The sequence below is a fragment of the Macrobrachium nipponense genome, chromosome 1 (assembly GCF_015104395.2).
Source record: "Macrobrachium nipponense isolate FS-2020 chromosome 1, ASM1510439v2, whole genome shotgun sequence".
NCBI classification, from domain to species: domain Eukaryota; kingdom Metazoa; phylum Arthropoda; class Malacostraca; order Decapoda; family Palaemonidae; genus Macrobrachium; species Macrobrachium nipponense.
In genome coordinates this window covers 57,941,990-57,962,200 of record NC_087200.1, presented here as the reverse complement: position 1 = coordinate 57,962,200, position 20,211 = coordinate 57,941,990, and the positions used below count along the sequence as shown (strand labels likewise).

Sequence of the window (20,211 nt, the reverse complement as noted above, 5' to 3'; positions counted from 1 at the left end):
CATTTTGCCAATAGTATTGCTATTTGATCATTGCGTAACATGTTCCTATTCAACATCACACCAAGGTCTTTACCTGCTTCCTTATTTGTGATTGTTTCGTTATTAGGTCCCCTATATGCATAAGCATTCCTTCTTTATCTCCATAATTTATTGATTCAAATTTATCAGAGTTAAATACCATCCTATTTACATCTGCCCATTCATATATTTTGTTTAGGTCTCTTTGTAGCGAGTTCCTATCTTCATCACAAGTAATTTCTCTACTTATTCTTGTGTCATCAGCGAAACTACTCACGACCAAGTCCTTAACATTACTGTCTATGTCTGCATTCATAATAACAAATAGCAATGCAGCTAACACCGTACCTTGTGGCACACCGGACATTACCTTAGCTTCATCCGATTTCTCATCATTTGCAATCACTATTTGTTTTCTGTTTTGTAAAAATTCTTTTATCCATCTTCCTACTTTGTCCACTATAGTATTATGTTTTCTAATTTTCTTCACTAATATATTATGGTTTACCTTGTCAAAAGCTAGATAAACCACATCTGTTTCTTTTCCATTAATCATATTTTTATATGTTCTCACGGTGGACTAACAGTTGGGTTTGTGTACTTTTTCCAGGTACAAAACCATGTTGTCCTATATTAAACAAACTATTTTTCATTGTTTCATCAATTTTTCTTCATTACCCTTTCATACACTTTCATAATATATGATGTTAGACTCACAGGCCTATAATTACTTGCCTCTAGTCTTGATCCACTTTTGAAAGTAGGGGTAATATATGCCAATTTATGTTCATCATAAATCTTGCCTGTATCTACACTTTGTCTTAACCCTCTTACGCCGACTGGACGTATTTTACGTCTACTTACAAAAGTTTTTTTTTAAATTCGCGGAAAAATTCTTATAAGCCTACCAGCCTAAAACTTTTGAATCACGCGCCTTGGGGGATGCTGGGAGTTCACGGATCAAGGTGTTGTTTTGTTTACAATCGTTACGCAGGCGCGCAAGCGCGAATTTCTTTCTTGCCGCACTAAAAAGTATCTGTGACACATCTTGGAAATTATTTCGTCACTTTGACATAATTTTTTTACCATTGTAAATTAGCCGTTACATGAAGTATTATATATGAAAATGTGCGCATTTTTATGTAAAATACAACAATAAAATACTCATGATTGTAGCTTTTATCAGTTTTGAGATATTTTCATATAAATAACGATAATTGCCAAAATTTCAACCTTCGGTCAACTTTGACTCTGCTGAAATGGTCGAAAAGCGCAATTGTAAGCTAAAACTCTTATATTTTAGTAATATTCAAGCATTTACCTTAATTTTGCAACTAATTAGAAGTCTCTAGCACAATATTTTGATTTATGGTGAATTTATGAAAAAACTTTTTCCTTATATCCGCGCAGTAACTCTTCCGAAAAAAATCATACATGCGATTGTGGTAATGTTTGCACCATTTTAAAATTAGCCGTTATATAAAGTTTTATATATGGAAATGTGCGCAATTTTATGCACAATACAACTAAAAACAACCCATGGTTGTAGATTTTATCAGTTTTGAGATATTTTCATATAAATAATGATAATTGCCAAAATTTCAACCTTCGGTCAACTTTGACTCTACTGAAATGGTCGAAAAACGCAATTGTAAGCTAAAACGCTTATATTCTAGTAATATTCAAGCATTTACCTTCATTTTGCAACTAATTGGAAGTCTCTAGCACAATATTTCGATTTATGGTGAATTTATGAAAAAAATAACATTTTCTTTCGTCCGTGCGGTAACTCTTCCGAAAAAATCATACGTGCGATTGTGGTAATGTTTGCACCATTTTAAATTAGCCGTTACATAAAGTTTTATATATGAAAATGTATGCAATTTCATGTAGAATACAACAAAAAAAATTGAAGGTTGTAGCTTCTCTCATTTTTGAAATGTTTGCATATAAATCACGATAAATAGAAAAAAACCACATTCGGTCAACTTTTTGACTCTACCGAAATGGTTGAAAAATGCAATTGTAAGCTAAAACTCTTACAGTTTAGTAATATTCAGTCATTTATCTTCATCTTGAAACAAATTCGAAGTCTCTAGCAAAATATTTAGATTTATGGTGAATTTAAAAAAAAATCTTTCCTTCCCTCCGCGCGCGGATTCTCCGCCACAAATCTCCGAAATGTGTACGTCCCATTCTCGGAATATTTGCTCCGTTTCATATTAGGCATTTTATAGAGTTTTATATATGAAAATGTGCGCAATTTCATGTAGAATAAAACAAAAAATATTTGAAGGATGTAGCTTTTCTTATTTCCAAAATAATTGCATATAAAAAATATATATATAAAAATTTTCGGCATTCGGTCAACTTTAACTCTTCAGATATGGTCGAAAACTGCAATTGTAAGCTCTTACAGTATAGTAATATTCAATCATTTGTCTTCATTTTGAAAGAAATTGGAAGTCTCTAGGACAATATTTAGATTTATGGTGAATTTTTGAAAAAAATATTTGTTTACATCCGCGCATTACGAATTCATGCATTATTTTGTGATAATATTTTCTCTGTGTTGCTTTTATCGTTTTACAATGTGTTATATACCAAAATGATCGCAATTTAGTGTACATTACAACGATGAAAAAGTAAAATGTTACCTTTAACCGTTTTGTGCACAGCGCGATTTGAATACAATTATATATGAAATTTCATTTTTGCGCTATCATATATCGCATTATTTATATATGATAATGATCATTTTTTTAATTTCTGATGGTTGCATACTAAACTTCGGCCAATGACAAAAAAAGGAGCCAAAAATGAACTCTTAATCTTGAAAACTAAGAGTGCTGTGATTTTTTGAGAAAAATATTTTTTCCGCTTCCGCGCTCACTCTGAAACAACTCCGGCACAAGGGAGACAATTTTTTTTTTTACCGCTTCGGCGTAAGAGGGTTAATAATACTGCGAGTGGCTTTGCAATAGAATGAACTACTTTCTTTAACAAAATGGCAGGGACGCCATCTGGTCCGGCTGCTGATCCATTTTTAATTTCATTAATAGCCTGCACAATATCGGCTTCATTGATATCTATGTCCGATATTCACGATTTTCATCTCTTATTCCTGTATCATTATCTTCATTTTCAATTCTAGGGGTAAATTATCTCTTATATCTTTCTGCTAATATGTTGCATATTTCCTTTTTTTCATTCGTTAATCTCTCTACATTTCTTAAGAGGGCCTACTTCTACTCTTCTTTTATTCATCTTTTTCGAATATGAGTAGAATAGTTTGGGGTTTTGCTTGATATTTTTCTAGTCTTTTCTTCTAAGTCCCATTTTTCATTTTCTTTTGATTGTATAATGTTTTATTCTGCATTTTCTATCTTACTTTTTAGTTTCATCACTTTCCATGCATTATTTTCTTTTGCACGACCTTTTTTCCACTTCCTAATTTTCTGGAACAAGAGCCTTCTGTCTCTTGGTATGCATGAGTGATGTTTACTTTCCTTCTTCGGTATATACTTATCCACTATTTTCTCTAAAATTTTATATAATATACCATATTTACCTGTATATCATCACTTACGAATGTTTTCCCAATCTTTGTTTAATTTTTCATTTATTTCTGACCATTTTATATTCTTACTATAGAAATTGTATTTTTCATATCCTTCCCACCTTTTCATCTCTTATCTCTGTTTCTCTGTTTTCTTTTGCTTTGGAATGGACTGCTAATTCTATGACATTATGATCTCAAATACTCATATTATACACTATTATTTCTTTAACATAATTTACCCCATTCACAAATGCTAGGTCTAAAGTATTATCCTTTCTTGTTGGCAGGTGATTTATTTGTTGAATGTTGTTCTAGTAGCATATCTAATAGCTTTCTGAATTGCCTCTTATCTTCTGCACTACTATTACTCTCTTTTCTTTTATATGTATAAATACAACCACAATCTCTTATTCGTTCTTTCCAATCTACGAAAGTAAAGTTAAAGTCTCCGGATAGGAGTATATTCCAGTCTTTGTGATTTCTACATATATCATCCAATTTTTCTAATACTGTGTCAAACTCTTTAGTATTAGGGGGTCTATATATTACAATGTTAACTAATTTTTCTGATTCAAATTCTACCGCTATTAATTCACATTCTGAGTTAGTATATTGCTCATATATTTTTCCTTGATTTATGTCTCTCCCATACATCGCAGTTCCCCCTTGATTCCTATTTTTTTATCTGTTCTATAAGTTTGGAACCCCTTTAGTTGATCATCATTACCAGTCTCTTGGGAATACCAGGTTTCACTTATATTCATTATATCTATTTTCTCATTTTGGGTTAGTTCTTCTAGGAACTATTTTTCTTTTTTGAGTTACTTGTAACTAAACCCTGCACATTCATCACTATGAGAGAGAGAGAGAGAGAGAGAGAGAGAGAGAGAGAGAGAGAGAGAGAGAGAGAGAGAATGTGTGTGTGTGTGTGTGTGTGTGTGTGTGTGTGTGTGTGTGTGTGTGTGTGTGTGTGTGTGTGTGTGTGTGATTCACCAGCATTTTTGATGTTTCATCTTATAAACTTTAGCAATAGATTTATAGCAAAAGTGATACATGTATGTGTCTACTAATTAATATGAGTACGTCTATCAAAAGGCAGTTTTGGTTTTAAAGAGCATAATCACTTGCCTGGTCATCCCCTGTAGTAGCATATTATTAGATAGCAATGTTTTACCACAATATCTACTACTACTACTACTACCTTGCAAAAGGTGTGAAACATTAGATTTATAAAACTAATAATTCATGAGTTAGATACGTTAGATATTATATTATAATATCCAGGTAAATGCCATAAATGAATATCGAATTGTAAATAGTATTGGCATGTATAATATTTCACTCTTCACCAATGCACCTTCTCTTGTATGAATAAATACTTAAATATATAAATTTGCAGTTCCTTTATTCTTATACCAGATAAAAAATATTCCCACGATGTTTTATTTATGGTATATAAAGAGGTCATGGAGCTAAAAAATGTATTTTATCCTGCCATGTGCAAATATAGCACTCTCTTTAGGCTTTTCTTAAATGAGTTTTGCACCAAATTCGACACTTAAGAACTGTTGATCCTTTATCATGAAGGTCTAAGGGATATTTCTACAAAGTTTCAATAATGTACGTAAAATGTGTTTTAAATGTGCTTAAAAATAGCACTCTCTTTAGGTCATTCTTAAATGGGTTTTGCACCAAATTTGATACTTCAGAATTACTGATCCTTCATCAGGAAGCTCTAAGGTATACTTCCACAAAGTTTCATTGATGTACTCAAATTGTGATTTAAATGTGACAGTAGGGCCCCCTTTGGGCCCTTCTTGAATGCATTTTGCACTAATGCGCCATTTAAGAATGTCACATCTGTAATCACAGTGCCAAAACAAAACTTTCATCACAGGTTTGATTGATATACTCCAAAATGTAATTTAAACCAGTTTTGGAGGCACTTCAAGCAGCGCCCCCTACTCAGTGCACCAACGGCATAACTTAAGAATGACCATTTCTGGGCTCAGCTCGTGTCGCTTGCGCGAAATATCCTTTAATCTATTATTTCTAGGGTAAATGTACTAACAAACCATACCAGAAGAATAAAATAAAAGAAAGAAAAGAAAAGGTCAGTATAACTGGACTCGCTCACCCTCTAGGAGGGTGTCGGTATGAACACTAGGCGAGGAGAGCCATACCACGAGCCAAATGCCAATAGAAATCTCCCACTACAAAACCCTCCAAGAGGGGAGCCGACCCACAGAGAGAGCAGCTCGTACTACTACTACTCCATCCCATGCTGCCGACTGCTGCGCCTCTGGTGGTCATCCTTTTCAGTTAGCTCGCACGAGTCACACGTGTTATTTCTCTCTGTGTATTTTGTGCCCTTTCTTCGGATTTTCGATAATGGAGCGTGCAGCTATTGCAGCAGCTAAGTTAAGTACTCAGTATTTACGGTTAGTTGGTTTTTTCCGTCCCTGAGACAGTATTTGCCGTTTTTTAGGTATAAATACGTTCTCGGGGTCGGAAGCATGGCAGCATGGTCCTGCCGCGTGGTGGGTTCGTTCTTGGTCTCCCATACCTAGAACATCCCTTATTCGTTTACGCTCTATTTTGATTATCCGCTTTATTTAGTTTAAGGTCTACTCAGGTTATCATGCATGCATGTATATCACCTTATGTAGGCTTTTTCTATCCAGATCCTAGTCCAGGTTCTTAGTATCGGCCCCTGACTAGCTTTGAGTGGTAGACTTGCCTTCGGGTTAGTCGTACACTCCTGGATTTTTTCTCCTGCTATTTTACCTTCTTTCTTTCATTTTTATTTTATTTATATATATATTTTGTCATTGTTAGGTTAGTTTGGCGTCTGGCTTAGCCTAGGTCCCGGCTCATAGAGCCTATTCTACCGCTGATCAGTTCGGTTGCTTCCACATAGCTTCTCTCTGATCAGTTGGTTTTAGCCCTGTGGGCCTATATTCTACCGCTTTTCAGTTCAGGTTGCTTCCCGATAGCTTCTCTCTGATCAGTTGGTTGGCCTAGGTTTGGTTACCGTATCTCAGTTTACCGCCTCGTGGTCACTGCGTGATCACGGGACAGCCAGACGCCTGCCCAGTCCCCCCCCCCCCCCCCCCCCCCTCCCGCTCTTCCATAGAGTCGGTGGGCGTGGGCCGGGTCTGCCATGCTCGCCTCACATACCCGAGCCTGCCTCCCCCTCTCCCCTCCGCCGGAGGGGCTAGGGAGTCGGACAGACCCAGACTGGTCCCGACCTCTCCGCTTCTCGGTCCGGCCGGGTGGTACGTTGTGGGGGGCCCTGGCCTTCCCCCCCTCCGTTACTGCCTTGTCGCTCCGGGCTAGCTCGAGCCTGTATGTCCTCTCGCCCTTCCCTCCTTACTAGAGCTCCTCCCTGATCGGAGTCCTGGTATCCAGCGGAAGGAGCTAGTCCACCCATTAGATGGACCGGAGCATACAGTAGGTCTCTACTAACCTTACCGTATTGCTGAGTTTCTACACTCCGCTTCAACTGGACCTAGTCCGGTTCGCTTGTGTTTAGGTTTAAGTTATCTTTAAGTTTATCTTAAGTATCTTAAACCATCCCCCCCCCTCCCTTTCATATTTTACCGGATCTCTCCGGGATTATAGCCTATTCAGGCGAAGCAGGGAGGGGTTATGCCCAAATTTTTTCCGAGCTCCGGCATGTAACGGAGTTCTTTTGTCCTTTAGTCTGTAAGTGATACCCCTTTAAGATACTCATGTGTCTTCCCACTTACAGGCCACCAACTGTGAGCATCCGGGATGTTCCGCTACACTTCAGGACCCCTGTGGACACGAAGTTTGCCGGTCCCATGCTCCATGCGCGACTCCGCACGGGGACATCCAGGTCTGGTACCATGAGACGTGTACCATATGTTACGATCTGGTGAGCCAGCTTTTGGAAGGCGTAAGTATTCCATCTCCGGTAGCTGCTCCGCTTCTTTTAGTACTTAAGTTTTCATCATTTACTTTAACTTAAGGCATCTAATTTATGTTATACTCTAAGTTTTAGTTTTAAGTGATTCTTAAATCTAAAATACGCCCTCTCTTACAGGCTCCGGCAGTAAGGGATACAGCACTGGCTACCCTTGCGGGCCATGGTCGGAGGTTTTGGCAAGAACGCCGCCAAGGTCAGACCCTACATACTTGAGAAGCGATTAGCACTATTAATCTTTCCCGGAGGCAAGGCGACAGGGTACGTCGACCAGTAGAGGCGGAGGACCCGACTATTGCCTTCATCCAACAACAGCTGGCGGCCTCCTTAACTGAACAAGACCAGGATATCTCCACGGATGTCGCAACCCTGGATATTAATGTTGAACCGATGGTAGGTATAGACGACCTGTTGGTCGAGGTAAGTAATGCAGGTACCCAAGGGTCACCCTTGGGTGTGACTGTCTCTTCTACCCCTGCAACCTCTCCATCCTTCCAAGGCTTTACGGGTGATGAATTATTTACTCCTCCTGAGGCTTCGGTTAGACCTAAGATCAAGTCTAAAGTGATGACCTTGACTAAGACGTCATCGTCTTCGAAGAAGACGTCCTCGTCTTCTTCCTCGCGTAAGTCTCCGGCTCGTAATCCCGGCCCAGACAGGTCTAAAGGGTCTAGCTCCGGCTCTAAGTCCTCGAAAAGTAAACCCAAGGAGAGATCTCGCACCCCGGCAGTTTCACCAGTTCCACTACCTTTGGTTCCTATCCAGAGCCTCCCCTCCACCTCCGCAGCAGCTCCGGCTTTGGACTCCAATGCTGGCCTGTTGCAACAGGTGGGCGACCTAGTGGGGTCCCTTAAGAGTAGTATGGAACAAATGATATCTCGCCTGTCAGACAGGATCACTTCTCAGGATTCTGTTATAGCCGGGCTAAGAGAAGCCCCTCTAGCCTCTCCCTCACTCTCCAACACTAGTGGATCTCAGCTTCCTCCGTATGACTCGCTTCCCGCTTTCTCCATGAACAACCCTTGGAGAGTAGCGTCATACGCCCCCTTCCAGGATGGTCTCATCTCCATACCGGAGTTTGGAACTCGAAGAATAGAGGACTTCGAGTTCTACCCGGAAGGACTACAGCCTCCGTTTCATAGGCTACGCAAGGCTCACGCCTTCGGCTATGGTTCGGGACGATAGGGTACCAAAGGAGACAGTCCTCTATTCTCGAGACCAGGCTCAGAGAGAATGGCTCAGATGTTTAGAGGACATGGATTGTTCGAACACCAAGATACAACCATTTAAAAGTCCCTTTACCATTTTCACAATGGATGAGAGTACCCCGCTCCCGTTCCTAACCAAGATAGCAAGGTCGACCATCTCAGCAGCCCAGAAGGGGGAACCCATGCCTCAGTTGAAAGAAGCAGATCCCACATCTCCATTGCTCCCTTCAATCGGAGAATTGTGGGAAGACTTGCCGAATACATTCTCAGCTGGCAAACTCAAACCGGACTGTGCTATGGAGCAGTTTGGTGAAAAGCTACCCAGGCTCCCAGATAGTCTTATTCAGGCTGAATTTGACTCAAAATCACGACTAGCCAGATCAATCAACTCGATGGCTATGTCTGAGGTAGCAACCATGGCTTATGGCTTTCAGAACCAATTTTTAAGCTTATGACCAAGCCCTGACTCAAACGGTTGCAGTCAGATATGTTCGAGTTTGCCACTGCTAGAACGAATTGTAGAAAAGCATGTCCTGCTAGAGGCAACCATTCGGACATGAACCGAATAGGTTACTCTCTTCTAACATCTGGGGCGCAGATCTCTTCCCAGAGGCTATGGTTAAGGAAGTACAGGCAGAGGCTACGAGGTTGAACCAGAGCCTTAAAGACCGTTGGGGTCTTACGGCTAGGAGGAGGCAAGACCTGACACCTAAAGGTAAGGGACAGAGGAAACCCAGACGTTTGCCAACCTTACCAAAAGAAGCAACCACGCTTTCCTCAACAAGTTCCAGCAATGCCGTTAGTGCAGTCAGCCCAACCCTCCACGTCTAGAGGTCAATCACAGCCAATTTATGTGATATCCCCTCAGCCTCAACCCTCCAAACCACCTCATACGCCATCTCTCCAGCTTACAATCAAGCCTTCGAGAGTCAAGCTTCTCAGAAGTATGACGTCGGGCAAGGGAGGCAGAGGTAAGCGGTCCTTTCGTGGGAGAGGATCGGGAGGCCCCTTCAATAGGGGTGGGGAAAGCACTTCGAGGAGGCCGAGGTGGTTACCAGAACCAATGAAGAACTTCAGGTAGGAGGGAGGCTGTTTCACTTTCGCCACCGGTGGAACTTCAGCCAGTGGGCTCAGAGCATAGTGTCAAAAACGGGCTGGGTTGGAGCTGGTTGACGAACCCACCTCCAGCCAGACCTTTCCGTCAATTTCCTTCCAAAGAATTGACAGAGTACGCGGAGGACCTCCTTCAGAAAGGAGCTATAGCCAAAGTCAAGAGGTTCAAAATTTCAAGGTCGCTTGTTCAGCGTGCCAAAGAAAGGCTCACACAAAAGAAGGGTAATCTTAGACTTGTCCCGCTTAAACTTAGCCATCCGCTGCGACAAGTTCAAGATGCTCACGATCTCACAGGTGCGGACCTTACTTCCCCTCCCCGTGGGGCCGTCACCACCTCTATCGATCTTACAGATCGCCCTACTATCATATCCCTATTGCAAGACACTTCCGTCCGTATCTGGGATTCAAGATAGATCAGACATTCTCCTTCAAGGTAGTTTCCATTCGGGCTCAACGTGGCTCCCAGGGTGTTCACGAAGCTAGCGGAAGTAGTAGTGCAACAGCTCAGAGCGCAAGGGATTATGGTAGTGGCGTATCTCGACGATTGGTTGATCTGGGCCCCCCCATCAGTCGAAGAATGCAACAAGGCCACACTGAAAGTGATCCAGTTCCTAGAATATCTAGGATTCAAGATAAACAAGTCCAAGTCGAGACTCACTCCAGAGTCAAACTTTCAGTGGCTAGGCATTCAATGGAATCTATCCTCACACACTCTGTCGATTCCATCTACCAAAAGGAAAGAAATAGCGAAGTCAGTCAAGCAATTTCTAAGTCACAAACTAGCATCCAGGAGAGCTCAGGAAAGGATCCTCGGCTCTCTCCAGTTTGCATCAATAACGAACATCTTGATGAAAGCCAAACTGAAAGACCTAACCAGGATCTGGCGCTACGAGCAAATGTCAGGTCCAGGGACAAGCTATCCTCAGTGGCCTCTGATTCTAATAATCGGCTTCGACCGTGGGCAAAAGTCAAGAATCTATCAGTGTCAGTACCCCTTCAGTTCCCTCCACCAGGGATCACCATCCACACAGACGCGTCCTTAAGCGGCGGGGAGGGTACTCCCAAGTCAAAAAGGTTCAAGGGATTTGGTCACCCCAGTTCCGTCAGTTCCATATAAACGTACTGGAGGCAATGGCAGTGTTCTTGACTCTGAAAAGATTACTCCCACCAAAGTACTCCCACATAAAGCTAGTCCTGGACAGCGCAGTGGTAGTACATTGCATAAACAGAGGAGGCTCCAAAGTCACGTCATCTAAATCACGTCATGATAGCCATTCTCTCCCTGGCAGACAAATTCAGTTGGCATCTTTCTCCACCCACATAGCTGGAGTGAGAAACGTCATAGCAGACGCCCTATCCCGATCAGTACCATAGAATCGGAATGGTCACTAGACGAAAGTTCGTTTCAATGGATCCTTTCAAAAGAGTCCCAGGGCTACAGGTGGATCTCTTCGCATCCCAAGCGAACCACAAACTACCGTGTTATGTAGCCCCCAACCTGGACCCTCTGGCTTACGCCACGGACGCCCTAGCTCTAGACTGGAACAACTGGGGGAAGATTTACGTCTTCCCCCCAGTGAATCTCCTTATGAAAGTATTGAACAAACTCAGGACATTCAAGGGTCGAGTGTTCTCTAGTAGCCCCAGACTGGCCGAAGAGCAATTGGTACCCCTGATTCTGGAACTGGGCCTTCGTCCCCTTCGGATCCCCAGTCCCAAGCTCTCCCAGTCAGTACAAACGAAGACTGTGTTCGCTTCCTCAGGGATTCTCAAAACCCTAACTTTATGGATTTCATGAAGTTTGCGGCAAAAAGAGATGCGAATATTGACCCTCAGAATATTCTCTTCCTGGAATCCGATAAAAGGGATTCAACTTTGAGGCAGTATGATGCTGCTGTCAAAAAGTTAGCAACCTTCCTGAGAGAGTCAGATATCAGAATCATGACAGTTAATTCTGCTATATCCTTTTCAGATCCTTATTTGAAAAAGGTTTAGCAGCTAGCACGATTACGACTAACAAGTCAGCATTGAAAAAGATATTTCAATTTGGATTTAACATAGACTTGACGGATGCCTACTTCTCGTCTATTCCTAAGGCATGTGCTAGACTTAGGCCTTCTGTGAGGCCTACGTCAGTTTCATGGTTCTTAAACGATGTTCTAAAACTGGCTTCCGAAACCAATAATGACACATGCTCGTTTATGATGCTCCTAAGAAAAACCTTATTTTTATTAAGCCTAGCTTCAGGAGCAAGAATTTCAGAACTGTCGGCTTTATCCAGAGATCGGATCATATTCAATTCCTTCCCACAGGGGAAGTTCTACTTTCTCCGGAACGTAGGTCTTTTTAGCAAAGAATGAAGATCCTTTGATGAGGTGGGAACCTTGGAAGATACTACCCCTTCCACAAGATGTATCCCTTTGTCCAGTTTCAACCTTACGAGCCTTTCTATCCAGGACCTCCTCATCCTCATCGGGGCCCCTCTTTAAGAGGGAAAAAGGTGGTACTTTATCCATTAAAGGCATCAGGCAACAAATCCTGTACTTTATTAAACAAGCCAATCCTGACTCTTTCCCAAAAGCACATGATGTCAGGCAGTTAGCCACCTCAATTAATTACTTCCAACATAATGAACTTTGATGATTTAAAAAAAGTATACCGGATGGAAATCGCCGACAGTGTTCAAAACGTCACTACCTGAAGTCCTTGGAAGCTCTGAAATTCCCAGCAGTCAGCAGCGGGTAACATTAGTTTCCTGACTCTAGCTAAATTGTAGTAGAAGATTCAGTCCTCCTTTCTACCTGCCTCACCCAACAGTTCGTCTATTCCTACCTTGTTCATTAGCATTCACCTTGTGTCTTAGCTGCTTTATGATTGTATAGTGCCCCTTTTGTCGGGTTAGGGACACTCACAGATGATTACAAATATTGATCTCATAGATGTTAACCCCCCCTTTAATTTTATGCTAGGGGATACATCATATACAATGGTTACGGGTTTTGTATATTAAGTCATATACATTCCTGATAGATATTTTTGTGATTGCTCAACGTATTTATGTATTTTTATATTAATTGCTATTACTCTTTTGATACATTTTGTTACACAGATTCCATTGATGATATGCAATCATTGTACCTATATATATGTAAATTACCTTATGTTATTAACATAATTAGTTTTAAGGGTAATTTAAGCATAGTTTTAATTTTATTTTACTGTGTATATGTATCTTTTTAGCAATTATATTCATTCATTTATATTTTATCTTTTATTTGAGACCTATTTTATTTTATTTTTATTACTTGTTCACCTTATATACAATCTTGTGCTGTTTCTCTGGTACGATTTCGCGCAAGCGACACGAGCTGAGCCCAGAAAAAAGGGATTTTGACGTAAGGAAAAATCTATTTCTGGGCGATTGGCTCGTGTCCAGCGAAATCCCACCCTACCCATCCCTTTGCTCAAGATTGTCTGCTAACTTCAGGATGGCCACCAGAGGCGCAGCAGTCGGCAGCATGGGATGGAGTAGTAGTAGTACGAGCTGCTCTCTCTGTGGGTCGGCTCCCCTCTTGGAGGGTTTTGTAGTGGGAGATTTCTATTGGCATTTGGCTCGTGGTAGTGGTCTCACTCGCCTAGTGTTCATACCGACACCCTCCTAGAGGGTGAGCGAGTCAGTTATACTGACCCCCTTTTCTTTATAGTTTTAGTTTATTCTCTGTATGTGTTAGTACATTTACCCTAGAAATAATAGATTAAAGGATTATTGCGCTGGCGACACGAGCCAATCGCCCAGAAAGAAAATAGATCTTTAGGTCATTCTTAAATGGGTTTTGCACCAAATTTGACACTTCAGAATTACTGATCCTTCATCAGGAAGCTCTAAGGTAATAACTTTCTACACAAAGTTTCATTGATGTACTCAAATTGTGATTTAAATGTGACAGTAGGGCCCCCTTTGGGCCCTTCTTGAATGCATTTTGCACTAATGCGCCATTTAAGAATGTCACATCTGTAATCACAGTGCCAAAACAAAACTTTCATCACAGGTTTGATTGATATACTCCAAAATGTAATTTAAACCAGTTTTGGAGGCACTTCAAGCAGCGCCCCCTACTCAGTGCACCAACGGCATAACTTAAGAATGACCATTTGGAGGTCCCCATCACACTAGCTGATGACTTTGGCTATCAACCCTTTTGTACTCGAGATGTAATACAAATCTCTGTGAGCTCCCGGACTACTTGGTCGGTGACCAACATCCACCTCGTACATGCAGGAGTTGCCAGATGCCACAGATTCCTTGCTTTACAATCATTGATTGTTTTTAATTGGTTTCCAGCTGGCAGTATGAAAAATACAAATTGATTAAAAAATTTGTCATTTTTTAATCTTTTGATGAGGTCAGTCTCCCATCTTGTTTGTTGCAAGCAACAGCTAGAATTTGTTCATAATCATTTGTTGTAATCTGGGTATTGGATCTATTTATGCCAATTGCAATAAACCCATCATATGTTCTAACTGCCATTTGGAAACTCTGGGCTGTGCAAGGCACATTTTGAGGACTTGCCTTTTGCCTTATTCTGTTTTGAGTATGATGGGGAGAGACGAGCCATGAAAAGTATCCCAACATTGTTTTTAGGTTTTTAGAGTACAATTTTCTTGTGGGCGCTTAGATCACCAGTCGTCTAGATGGGCCATTAGTTGTACTTCTGATTTCTCAAAGAACTACCGTTACTAACTTTGTCAAATCTTAAGGCCATGCTTAGCTCACAGGGCATGACTTTGAATCTGTGCATATCTTTCCCTATCCGGAGCCTTAGGTAGGGACATGGGAACAACGAGGGACGTGCTACTATGTATGCATTTTTCAGATCTATAATTGTCCAAGTCTCAGTTTCTTTTAGAACAATTGAATGCACTAAGGCAATGGTAGTTGTTCAGAAAATTTGTACTTCTCTGAACTCTGGTTTCTTGACAGACAAGAAAGGGAATGGCATCTTGGTCGGAATTTGGTCGTGTTTAAACAATATGTTGGTATGTATGTGCTTAACCACTTCTTGCGGTTTTGACATAGTAGGTAGACTTGGTATTAACATTCGCTGAGGCTAACAGAAAGTGCCCTTTTATCCTAAGTCCATTTATACTCTTTCAGGAGTTATAATGTTTATCATTACGACAATATACCCGGCCACAGCTATACTATAAAAAAAACTAGAGTACTATTGAAACATCCTGTGTAAACAAAGGCAAATTGTACTTACCTATTAACATTTTATATTTGCAATGAAGTGACCCATCCTTCTCAAAGCTGTTTGAATCTTTGGCAGCCTTAGACCTTACAATTGGTAACAGTTTATTTTCAATCCAAGGCTTCCCTTGCCACCGAGAGAACACAACAATAGCTGTAGTAATATTGTGGCAGTGTTCTTGATCTTTACATTCTGCAAAAGGAAAAAATAGGGATATTCATTCCATCAATATTACCTTTACTAAAATGGTTCATCAGGTGAGTCAAGATTTTTATCTTTTCAAAGACTTTTCAAAGCAAGGCCTAAAGAAATAGCTATCATTGGAAAACAATATATTGCATCTTACTAAAATTTCAAATAAATCAACAGAGAACCTTACAAGTTATACATTTTAAACAAATATGTACAAGTAATACATAAAAAACTGAACTAATTTAAATCAACAAAAATCATTACCAACAAGAACTACGACAAAATTCAGTGCCTCCTTTTTCATGGATTTCTCATCTGTGCATTTCATTTTGTCATGGCTTTTCGTGGAACATCATTCACTTATCCTCGAGGATCAGAGATTTCACAAATTTGCGGATTTTTCTTTGAGCCGTATCTCTAAAATTATTACTAATTCACTTCTTTTTGTAGAGAAACACTGCATATTCACTAATTACTGTATTTCTTTATTAAAATATATATGAATACTGTGAGAAAGAGTGAATGACAGTGCAAGATGAACAAATGCTGTGAATATTGAGGCATTATTAGGTGGAGAGAATTTAAGTTTTTTCTTGGGATACTGCAATATGTTCCACTCCATATTGTAATTTAGATCCGTCTGTGTATATTGAGTAATGTGGACCTTTTTGACTTATATGGTCTACTGTATGTTGTCTATGGTGTTCTAGGGTATATGAGTAACTTTTTTATACATATTCTAATGCGTGCAAATTCTTATTTTGGTCACAGTCCAATGAGGAGATAGTTTTACCATTAAAGGAAACTATATTTATATTCAGTGACGAAGAATCTTTAAGCTCTAACTGGAACTGTTTATACATACATCTCTCAATTCAAATACTAGCAATTCTCTTGTTGGTGAATCACTTGTCTGAATTCTTAGGCACTTTTCATTGTTGATAATTTTCGATGAAGAGAGAGTGGTGGTTCACTATACCTATACTCAATTTGCAAAGGTGTGTTTGGTGATGATCTAAAGGCTCCTGAATATATATATTCTAAGGCCTTTGTTATGAACTGGATTTAATGTTTTCAGTATTGTGTCTGATGCTGAGCCTTATATTTTCTTCCATAATCAATGACAGAACACACTTGCTCTATACAGCATAGTAAGGGTGTCTATCAGTTCCCAAAGTAGTGTTGGATAATCTTTTAATTATATCTAATGCTCTTTTACATTTTGATCTAATGTATGTTATGTGGTCTTTCCAATTCAAGTGAGTATTAAATAGTAATCAAAAGAATTTTGCTGTTTGGCCACCTGGTATACATTTCAACCTCTTAAATCCAGCACTCTATGGTCTGGCAACCCCCATGATCCGGGATATTTTCAGTCAGCCACCATAACTATAGTTCGACAGATCTAAACTGATAGATTGTTTACTTCTTTGGGTAAGAACCCTGTTGCCACATCTACCAGTATCCAGTTTTGAATAACTTACTGTATAACACAAGAATCAATAAATGGGTAGTTTTAAAGTTTTTAGCTTGTTTTGACGAACTTAAGCGTTCACATATTGTGATTATAATTTTATTTGTAAATAAAATGAGAAATCGCATTTATAAACGTGACGACTGTTTTGAAAGACGTTGCCACTTTTCTTGTGACCTTTGACAGGCGATTTGCAGGTAGGCCAAACCTATTAAACCATGAAGTTTAAAGGACTTATCTCTTCAGCTACCCTTTGGATAAGCCCCACAGCCCGGTCTAGCTGAGAACTTTAGCGCCAAAAAGAATGACTTCTTGCTTTAGGTTACCGAGAACAATAATCAGTAGTGAAATTAATTCATTCCTACACAAAGCGCGCTGTGAAACGGTTTATCATGGAAGAGTCTCCAAACGGTCATCTGCCAGGAAAAGCCCGACAAATGCCTTATTTTGTTTATAAGTACTTCGTCACAGAAAAATTGAATGGCGGTCCACTTCGTGATGTGCCACAAGCAGTTCTACGTGCCACTGAAGCAACAAAGTTGAGCGAAGCTACCATTCATCGTTGTTGCAAAGAGGCAAGAGAGTCTGAGGAAAATGATGCCACTCCGCCGTTCATCAACAAGAAGAAATGGAAAAGGTCAAAAACTGTGACAAACATAGACGACTTTGATGAATGTACTTTGCGAAGAATTGTTCTCAATTTCTATGTCAGAGAAGAAAAACCCAATCTTGATAAAATCTTATGTGAATTTAAAGAAAATACGGAATTTAGTGGAAACAAGGAATCTTTGCGCATAATTTTAAAAGAACTGAGTTTTAAATACGGAAGAGTGGACGGAAAATCATTTCTTACAGAATGGCCTGATGTGGTTAGTGCAAGAACAAAATTTCTAATGAAAATGATTCGAGAGAAGGTGATTCAGTGATATACATAGACGAAACTTGGGTAAATCAAAACTATTCAGTGAATTATTGCTGGATGGATAAGAATGCAAAAAAAGCAACAGGAGTGAAACCACCGACTGGAAAAGGGAAAAGACTCATAATTCTGCATGCTGGCTCTAAGGAAGGATTTGTACCAAAAGCAGAATTGACGTTTGAATCTAAAAATGATTGTGATTTCCACCATCAAATGAATTCTAAAATGTTTGAAGAATGGTTCAAGCATCAACTTCTTCAAAATATACCGCCATCGTCCATCCTTGTTTTGGATAACGCCTCATATCATTCAGTACAAATTGACAAACCTCCGACAATGGCAGAGAAAAAAGACGTCATGAAGGAGTGACTAAAGAATAAGGGTGCAAATCCAAGTGATAATTTGAACAAGTGTGAATTACTGGAAATGGTTAAATCACTGCCATACGGAATTGGAAATGATTATGTTATAGACAGAATGGCACGCAACAACGGACATCAAGTGGTTAGGTTACCTCCATATCACTGTGAATATAATCCTAACGAACTGATTTGGGCCCAAGTAAAGACTTATGTGGCAAAAAGAAGTAATTTTAAAAGGGCTGATCTTAAACCTCTCATCAGAGAAGCAATTCAATCAGTGACAGCTGAAAACTGGGCAAATGCAGTTAAGCATTGCGATAACTTGCAAACAGGTGATGCTGCAAAGGATATATGTACGTATTGATAAATATATTGACTCGTTCGTTATTGAACTAATGTACATTTTGTATATAATTATATTATTACAACTGCTGTGATATTATTGTAAATAAATTAATTCTTTCCCAATGATGAGTTTATATGCAACAACCTTATAAAAAGTGAAAATTGTTACATGCAGTAGATTAATTGAGTTATAATAAATCCTATTTACACTATGCTTTCTTATTTGTATGTCATACATTTTTCAGAAGAAAATTTCATAAGAAATAATGAATGGTAATGCCAGATTTTTTTACTTTAAATGAAAATCATTTTCAAATAAAATGCTATGTAATATATGCAAAACTTAAAAGGTATGAATTATAAAAAACATAAGAGAATATTACAGCTTTAAAAGTAATAACCAAATGGAATGGGGATCAATGAAATTGTAGTCAAAAGAGAATAGGGCAGAATACTGTGTGGTTTTAAAGACAAAAAATACAGTGGGGTCTCGCTTAGTCGCGGATCAGCAATCACGGATTCAGTTAATCACGGGTTTTTCCTTGGACCACTTCTCAGTCTATATCGCTGGTATGAATCCCAGCATCACAGGCTTGTCCATGGTAGGCTAAGCCTCGTCTGGTTCCGATAACCAGCAAATGCATTAACAGATTCACATTATGATATTAACTGACAATAAAGGTAATAAAACCATTCTCTCCTTATATATTATTGGCATATCTTCATAATATATACCCTACTCATGGAATAATTCCACATCATTGACATTAACTTGTAGTTGAGTGGCCAGCAGAAATGTAAACATTGAGTTACACTTCACAGCGACCTTTGTCATTCTTAACATTTTTAGAAATGTTAATAGTAGTAGTGTTATTACAGTAGTAATAATATTTAGGAAAACATTAATTTTCAATTTGAACTTCATTATTGTTTTGGTATAAGTAATCAACTTCTCTGAACACTGCAGTCATACAAACAATAATTGCCATAGATTATCGTTTTGTTGTTTGCGATCGGCGACGAAGTGTAAACGTAATAAAACCATTCTTACCTTATATATTATTGTCATATTTTCATAATAAAACACATATCTTATATAATATTGGCTTATCTTCATACTAAAAAGCCTCTTCAAGGAATAATTCCTTGGGGAATGCATTTTTCAAAAGACAAAAATACACTTTACAAGTATACAGTATGCACTGATTACTTTATTTTGATGTGATTACATTAATATTACAGTATGGTACTGTAAGCAGTACAGTAACTATTTTTTTATCATAAATATATATTCACTCACGCAAAAAATAAGTGTGATCACTGTGACGTCATCAAACCTAGAGTCTCATTCGTACATACTATTTTTACATAGTGATAGTGGTTACACCGTTCTACAAACTTCACTGTATTCTACATAAGTATCCTCTAAACTCTATCATAAATCACTAATTACTTTTTTTTGAGCCCAAATGCTATATCCCGGAAAATTAACAAAATCGCGAATTTTATCATAAAGCAAGATTCACTAATTACTGTTTTCTTCTTCTTTTCACTAAATGCATTTTTAGGATAAACTCATTTACACATTTTCAAATACTATGAATGTAAATAGCAAAATCTCTCTCTCTCTCTCTCTCTTTCTCTCTATGATTATCACATATTATAACAGTATACAAGAGAATATCTTATCACTATCGATGTTTCATTTCTTATCACCATAAAAATATTTAAAATACAAATTTCATTGTTATTCTCGAGCTAAGCTAGTCAAGTTACTCTCGTCCCAAGCTGCTCTCTCAAGCTATTCAACAATTACT

General features: G+C 39.1%; 1 protein-coding gene across 1 annotated transcript in view; it reads right to left on the bottom strand.

Annotated features, from left to right (window-relative positions):
* LOC135219326 (uncharacterized) overlaps nucleotides 1-20,211 on the bottom strand; it is a 298,402-nt gene that overhangs the window by 10,339 nt on the left and 267,852 nt on the right. The window contains exon 12 of the mRNA XM_064255990.1: nucleotides 15,115-15,294. Within this exon, the coding sequence (XP_064112060.1) occupies nucleotides 15,115-15,294 (180 nt within the window). The remainder of the gene's footprint in view (nucleotides 1-15,114; nucleotides 15,295-20,211) is intronic.